The 8382-nt window shown below is 41.6% G+C and overlaps 1 protein-coding gene across 1 annotated transcript; it reads right to left on the reverse strand.

The window, feature by feature from the left end:
• Positions 1-2304: 2304 nt before the first annotated feature.
• On the reverse strand, positions 2305-7736 carry LOC102298129. Its single transcript, XM_014331475.2, has 5 exons — positions 7392-7736; positions 4300-4332; positions 3949-4064; positions 3643-3675; positions 2305-3317 (listed from the first exon to the last, which is right to left on the reverse strand). Exons 3-5 carry the CDS (start codon positions 4062-4064, stop codon positions 2582-2584), a joined length of 885 nt encoding a protein of 294 aa, XP_014186961.1. The 5' UTR covers positions 4300-4332; positions 7392-7736; the 3' UTR covers positions 2305-2581.
• Positions 7737-8382: the final 646 nt, after the last annotated feature.

Genomic DNA, 8382 nt, shown 5'->3' on the forward strand with positions numbered 1-8382 from the left:
GCAAAAAAACAAAAAAACAAAAACAAAACAAAAACCAACAGAATAAGCAGAGAGAAAGAAGAAGAAAAAAAATGCATATATCGATCACCTGGATCACCTGTTGAGAAAGAAAAAAAGAAAACAAGCAGAAGAGAACATCCCAGCTGACTTGATCGGGGCAGTAGTGCCTAAAATGTTGCATAATGTTGCTGAGAGATCTGTTACTTTGTGGTCATCTTAGACGAGTAGTTTTATGGACAAAAACAACCAGGTCATTGAGTCTTCCCTTAGTGCAAATGTATAACAGATGGTGTATTATAACTGAAGTAATGTTGTTAAGTCCTTAAAGTCATATTCTTTTATTGTCATGACTGTATTTGAAGCTGTTTTTATTTTTGTATGATACCTGATTTATATGGAATACGGCTGAAGTGAACTAAAGTCTAAAATACTTAGTCAGTCATTTGTTTAATGGTAATTTAACATTATATAATTCACATATCGTTAGCTTCATAGCATAAGTGCCTAAGTCATTTTTTGGTCAAATTGAGATTTTTGCCTAACTTTACTCCCCTACCACTGCTGCATCATCCTGTCCGTCTGCCTATGTCATCACAAAAAAATGACTTAGGCACTTATGCTATGAAGCTAACGATATAAAACTATGAATTGTGATTTTAAATGGTTTGAAAGCAGGTAGAATAGCATATGTAGGCAAGTATATTTCTCCTTTTTTTTTTTTTTATCAAGAAGCAAAGATGAAAAGGGGAAAAAAAGAAACGGGGCAGGGTTCAGTGGTTGAATCATCCGTCCCCACCAATGCCAAAACCAAATCTACACCCTTGATTGGAATCACCATGTTAAGTATTATTCACACATATATCATCGGTTTATGCCACCTGTTGGTGTGCACTGCTTGTAGCGAGGTTTAATAATTAGGACCGATGTGTAACTTTAATCACGTTATGGCCGACTGTGACACAGCAAAGCTGGCCCACCTGAAGATGGCGCCTGGCCCGACCCCTGACCTGCACCTGTTGTTTTTGGCTGGATGACAAGCGGAAAGTTACCCATCAGCTGCAGGAGGGGTTATGGAGGGACGGAGGTGACATCATGGCTCTTTTCTCTCTGTGTTTAAGGCTCTACACCCGGGCTTTGCTCAGCTTGCTTTGCTATGTGTTGTCTTGCTGCTCTGTGTGTTGTAATGTTTCAGTGTTCATGTGATTCTGTTTATTCTGTTTCAATAACTCTGCTGTTTCCAGAGGATCTTTTTGAGTGATTTGATTGTAATTGGATCTAAAAAGCTGGATCTCCACACTGCTGGCTGGAGGAGGTTACCATGTTGGCTTTCAAATCTGGGAGCCGACAGTTTGTATGACAGAGTTTCTGTGGAGTGACCCATGAATAGGAAACCTGCAGCATCTTTACACTGAGTCATATGAACAGCAGGAAAAATACATACAGACATTTAGCAAGAGAATTACAAAGCAGAAAGCCAGCAAAGCAAAACCCCAGGGTGTACAGCCTTAAGCACAGACAGCAGAGCAACACAGAGATGGACAGAGAGCAACAGCAGAAGGGAAAAAAGAGCTGGGGGTGTCCTCTGCTCCCCTAATATATAAGGACCAGTATCCCCGCCCCCTGCTGCTGGGTAACTTTCCCACCCATCCAAACACAGCTGCAGGGGTCAGGTAGCGGCCAAGGTCTTTGCCAGAGGCCAGTCAGGACTCCGGCTACCCCCTGCTCTGGCTTATCACAATAGGTCATGACACGGTCAAACATCACACATTAATCCTAATTATTAAATCTTATACAGCAAGTGGCACAATCTTATAACATATAATCTTATAACTACATAGGTTACATGCTTTCTCATATATAAAAACACTTCAGTGTGGTTCAAAGTGTGTGTGTGATTATATCGTATGATATTTTATTGTGATGTGTTCAGGATCTCTGTTACAATGTTACTGTTTTGGTTGTGCTGCATGAAAGACGTTGAGTGAGTATTAGGGAAGGTTGGTTACCGGAGCTGGAGAGTGAGTTATTCAGGCGAACTCTCAACAGCATCAACTGCCCTGTTACTGTGCCACCCTAATAAACCTCGGTGAAGCAAAATGTCTTGCGCTTAAGACTCTACATGAAAGTTAAAATATATATGTTCAGTTCACATAGATATATAGTGTATATAGTTACATAGTTATACATATCACACAAAAATCCACCACAAAGCTGTGACATGTTTTGATGCAGTTTATTAAGCTTTAATCAGAGACAGTATCAGAGGCTATAAATGGATTACACTCGCTCCACACACACTGTTTGTGTTTCAGTTCACACAATCAGAGGCGCCGACAGTATCGTGGACCAGAATGACCAGAGTGCACGATGCAGCTGTGATTTCAGGAGCACATGTTAATCTCGCTGTGACGAACACACACATTTAAAGTTAGACATGGATGCAGGAAAACGATGCAAAGCACGGGTTACATTTTCTGTTTTTCTTTTTCCCTCTTCTGGTTAATTCTGATGATTTTGTCTCATCACTCCTCTCTGGATGTTACCCTTCCTCTTATTCTTATTCTCTTTCTCCCCTTGGTTGCTAAACATTTGAAATACATTTATGTGCAACAGCACCATTGGTATTGCAGATAAGACACTTCATTTCATCCATATTTTGCTGCCTGTAGCATCGGAATATATGCTTTAGACCATTTGACCTTTTATCTTCCTCCTTTGTCCCTTTTTCTGCGATTGCATACCCAAGCCTCTCAAGTGATCCACGCAGTTCATTCACACGATTAGGATTATTATTATCAGGTTTAAATACATCTGAAAACACAACAACATAATTCTTCCAGTTCGTTATCGCTGGTATTTTACTGAGAATATTCCGATCGTTGCCTGGGTTGGTACATGTTTCATCACATGGGGAGTCATGGGCGTAGAAAACCATCAGATCATCTTTGGAGTTTTTCCTAATTTTGTCGTTTTCTTTGAAATAGTTCAGGGTTCGGAACTCAGCATGAGCAGCCTGAGGATACAGATTATTTTTAATATATTCTTCATCACAAGATGCTGCAATATCAGCCCATGTCTTTATCTCCTTTCCATTACATTTTTTTGGGACAGACCACTGTACAAGTTCTTTAGGACACTGATATCGAACATTAGGCCATCTCAGCACTGTGGCTGCCACCACTCTGTTACCTATGTATACGTCACAGTTTAGAATCTTCGTCTTCACAGCTTCACCATCATCATCAGTGACTTTGTTCATATCAAACTTGTCTTTATTGCGTGGGACGCTCACAGCCACACTGAACATGGGAAACTGTCTGTCAAGTAAACAGAATATTCACCTGTAAAACATTTTCTTTATAACGTGCAGATTAAAGTATGCTGAGTGTTAAACCAGACAAAGTGAGTTCAGTCTCATTTTGCTGAGGAAACCAGTCTATTTCTTTTTTTGGATTTTTTTAAGCCCTGAAATTGAGAACAACTTAAACATCCAGTTACAAATAACAGTGAGTATGTAATGCTGCATTTGTTCTGTCAGTCTCTGCTTCTACATGTAGCTCTAATGATCTCTGTTTCTGCCACGTTACTATAAAGCACACTGTAAGTACTGTGCTGCAGATTAAAGTGACCTTTGTTACTGACCTGTTGCCATCTGCACCGTAGCTTGGTGTGTACCTGCCAAAAGACACAAACACAGGTTCTGATGTTGATTCCATTTGGAAAGATTTACATGAAACCACAACAGTGTTGGTTTGTTTCCCTGAGAGTTTGGACAGAGTTAAACAGAGGCTGATCTGTGTTACAGTCCAGTGTGATACACTTTTAATAGCATATTAGCCACATGTTACTCTGATGCTCACAGTTTGCTTGTTAAAAACAGCTGCTGTAAACATCATCATCATCATCATGTTCAGTTTTTCTTCTGTATTTCACAGAAAGTTCACTCACCTGTTCAGAATGTCTTGAACAATTGGTGCGAGCTGGTGTGTCTCAATAGCAGTCGCACCGTTTGTAACAGTCATCAAAAGAACGACGGCTACAATAACCCAGTAAGAAGCAGCCATCTGAGTGGGTTTAACAAACAGAGACACAAATACCAATAAGAAGACTGAATATATCACAGTATCTCTAATTCTCCCAGATTATCAGATCTGCTCTTTCAGGGATTTTTTTTCAGCATTTAGCACCAACTTATAACTGAATAAGCTCAATGTTAGAGAGGAGCAAGTCTTCAAAGTCCGACTGAAGGTGCACCAAAAACTCATGAAACAACACGTGTGACGAGAGTCAAGTACAAACCTTCACAGCTGCTGCCCAAAAGGAAGAAGAGACCTGAAACCAACAGAAATAAAAAGGTTATTTCTCTCATATTTCTCTCAGCATTGACGTTCAGTCCTCACACTGACTCACACGAGTCAGTGTGAGGACTGGGACCAAAGTAACAAAGGTCACCATCAGTAACACACTACAACGGCAGGGAATCAAATCCCGCAGTGCCAGACGTGTTCCGCTGCTGAAGCCAGTGCATGTCCAGGCCCGTCTGAAGTTTGCCAGAGAGCACATGGATGATACAGCAGAGGATTGGGAGAATGTCATGTGGTCAGATGAAACCAAAGTAGAACTTTTTGGTATAAACTCAACTCGTCGTGTTTGGAGGAAGAAGAATACTGAGTTGCATCCCAAGAACACCATACCTACTGTGAAGCATGGGGGTGGAAACATCATGCTATGGGGCTGTTTTTCTGCCAAGGGGACAGGACGACTGATCCGTGTTAAGGACAGAATGAATGGGGCCATGTATCGTGAGATTTTGAGCCAAAACCTCCTTCCATCAGTGAGAACTTTTTCTTTCAGACAAGACTCTGTTAGCATGTGAACTGTTAAAGTCCATGACGTTACAATTAGAAAAAGACTGAAGCTTGTTTGAAAATGTTGCAGCAGAACACACCTTCTCTCTTAAAAGAACAGATTAGGTATGCAAAGTTGCATCTGAACAAATCACAAGACTTTTGGAACAATGTCCTCTGGACAGACAGGACCAAAGAGGAGATGTCTGGAGAAAACCAATGTGAACATATCAAGTGTCAGCAGTGTGGTGGAGGGCTGATGATCTGGACACCTTGTAGTTACTGAGTCGACTAAAGGACACTTTAGCCCTTGAATGAAAAATTGGCCCAGTCTTATTAAAAAGACATTGTTACAGTTACTTTTTTCAATGGAGATCTTTATTTAATTTTTCAAGTTTGCTTAAAAATCCAAATCATGATTATTTTCCATCATTTTTCTTATTTTTTGATTGTGAGGAGAAAATATCTCTCGACCAGATTCATTCTAAATTGTAATCTACATTCAGCCAAGTAGAATTTGTGTTACCTGCTGAGTTGGTAAAAGTCTGACTGATGCTGGAGGCTCTGTTTCCTTTTCAGTATGAGGTGCTGCTGAGGTGGGTGTGGTTACAAGGAGACATTATTATAGAGGGCTGGCTAGTGTAGGGGGAGGAAGTGCTCTTTATTTTGTCGTGAAAATATTATGCATGGTGGTGGAGAATTTGAAAGCTTTAATGTTAAGAGAGAAAATCCACCAGTGCCAAGCTGGGAATTTTACCCTGGTAATATTTACTTCAAACCAGTATCACTCACCAAAAATGCATACAGGTCAAATCTTCTACATTTGGTGGTAAAGACATGTTCATATAAGGGCATGGAGCCATTCACAGGGTGTGACCATCATCAGCCTGCCGCCTATAAAAAATGTCTCCTCCTTGTAACTACATCCACTGCACCAGCACCTCGTACTGAACAGAGCCTCCAGCATCACTTACAGATCTTTCTCCACCACAACAGATACAAATTCTACTAGTAGACAGAGATGTCTGATCACTCAGAAACAAAATATACAAAGCAAAAGTAAACTAACTGTCAGTTTGGAGCAAAACCAAACCAAATGTCAATAGCATGGTGTAGTTAACAGCACAGTACAGATTCAGAAGACTTTATTCATCCCCAAGGGGCAATTGAGAAGAGTATCAAGGGTGCATCAAGAGTACAGAGTGGTTAGCACCATCTCCCTGTGTTTGTGCGGGTTCTCTTCAGTTACTCCGGCTTCCTCCCACAGTCCAAAGACATGCAGTTTTTGGGGATAGGTTAATTGGTGATTCTAAATTGCCCATAAGTGTGAATGTGAGTGTGGATGGTTGTCTGTCTCTCTGTGACAAACCATTCATTCACACACATCTATTCTGTCTTGCTTCTACTGACTTTCATTGCTCTTCTCTCCACAGCGTACCTTCACCTGCTCCCTACTCTCACTATAGAGTAGTGACCTCATCTGCTCCAAAACAAGAAGGGGCTCAGACTGATCCCTGATGTAATCCCACCCCCACCTTGAACCCATCTGTCACTCCCACCACACAGCTTACCTCTGTCCTCAGACATGTCCTATACCAGCCTCACATACTTTCTTTTGCCACTTCTGACTTCTCAGCACCCCATTATCTGCTTTCTCTTTCTCTTGTGCTTTTAATTTTAAAGCTGTGTATATTCTGTGTATTTATTATCTCATCCTTACTGCCTGTTTATGCCCTGTCCTTATCTTCAACGTCATGCTGCTCTGCTGTATCTTAATTGGGGATAAATAAAGTCTTTCTGATTCTGATTCTCTGCCTCCACAAAGTGAAACTCCTGACCTCGTCTGTACTTCTCCTCTAACTCAAACTGTGGAGATAAAAAAAAAACAAGCAAACATCTACTGATTGAGAAAACTACAAACTACTTTAAGTGTGACTTTAATGCATTTATTCTAATAAAATACACACACACAATCACAATGTGTAATAGAGATACTGTAGACAATGTTGCAGTGATCTGCTAGAAGCCAGTGGCCTTAGAACCAGACAGAGCGTTCTCACTCCCGAGGCGTAACATGTCGACGTTTTGTCACGTCCCGCGGCGTTCCTGAGGAACGCGAAAGGAGACCTTCGGCGTTCTTATGGTACGCGGCGGGTTATGGCTGGAATCCAGTGCAATGACGCTCCCGCGGTAATAGACGTTCCAGCCCTGTATTCCAGCCCTAAACCTAACCTTATCCCTAGCCCTGACCATAACCTTATTCCTGACCTTAACCAGGGCTTTAATGATGTTAAATAGCGTGTTTCTAAGCGATTTGAAGAAAAAGAGCGAACATGTGTAGGTTCAGTCCAGACGGTTCTCATATTTCCTCTTTTTCCGAGGTCGTCATTTAGGAACGTGGTGGGTAGCCGTAAACGTAATATGTTGACGATTTGTCACCTAGCGTAAAATGTTACGCTTTGGGAGTGAGAACGGGTTGAACCAGAACAAAACTAACCATGGCGTTTAATAGATTTCCATTATCATTTTTAAAGTGACTCTTACCTGTAGTGAATGATGTCAGATGGACACTGTTGCCGTCCTCCGTTGTTCTCCCAGTGTGTTCTGGTTGTAGGTGCCAGTGCAATGAACAGTCAGGAGGAAGATTTTTAAAGGAAAAATTAGACCAACCCCCAGTAAGCAGCCCCACAAGCCTATCTGAACATTCAAATGTTGAATTATGTAAAGGTTAAGAACAAGAGAAGATAATGGTGTTATCTTCTCTTGGTGCCACAGTTGGCACGCAAAGGGTTAACTGATGGCACGACCATAGCTGGACTGGCCATCGGGCATACCGGGCATTTGCTTGGTGGCCCGGTGACTTTGTTTCCCCCTTTGTAACGGTATAAACAATGAAAGGTGTTGTATTGTAAAAATAACTCAGTTGTTTGGTGGTGACTATGGGGGAGCTTCCTCAGATTCAGTAACATTAGCAAGTGGTGGAGGCCAGCAGGTGGATGAGGGAAAGGGGAGGCAGGAGGAGGAGAGACCCGAGGCGGCCGCTGGTCCGAGTGTCAGGTGAACTGAACTTCAGGCAAGAAGTTATGACCTGCAGTCTCTCTGGGTCAGATACAAACCAAGTTTAGGTGGAGTTTATTTTCGTTGTGCTGACTTTTTACAGTCAGTTACAATAACTATGCGTACTAGCTAGCATGACGGAGTTTCTATACAGCTGGGTGGTGCTATGATGTTACTGATAGTGAACTTTATTTTGTTCATAAGGTTAGTTAGTAGAGTTGCCAACCGTCCCGTACAAACGCCATCGTCCCGCACTGAGAGAAAATATTAGGTGTTTCGTATTGAGCCGCAAAGGAACGCAGTTTGTCCCGAACTTCAGCTAGAATGGAAAAGACAAAGCTGGAGTTATTCTGTGTCTTTACACTGTCAGCTGCCTCTTCTCCTCTCATTCTCATTCAGCTGTTGTTTTATTTAATATTATTTTCTAGTATCAGCTGATGTTTGCTGGAGCCACAGCTGTAAAGCTGCTGGTCATGAT

The sequence above is a fragment of the Haplochromis burtoni genome, unplaced genomic scaffold, assembly GCF_018398535.1.
Source record: "Haplochromis burtoni strain Fernald_Lab_line unplaced genomic scaffold, NCSU_Asbu1 Contig_2768, whole genome shotgun sequence".
In the NCBI taxonomy this organism is placed as follows: domain Eukaryota; kingdom Metazoa; phylum Chordata; class Actinopteri; order Cichliformes; family Cichlidae; genus Haplochromis; species Haplochromis burtoni.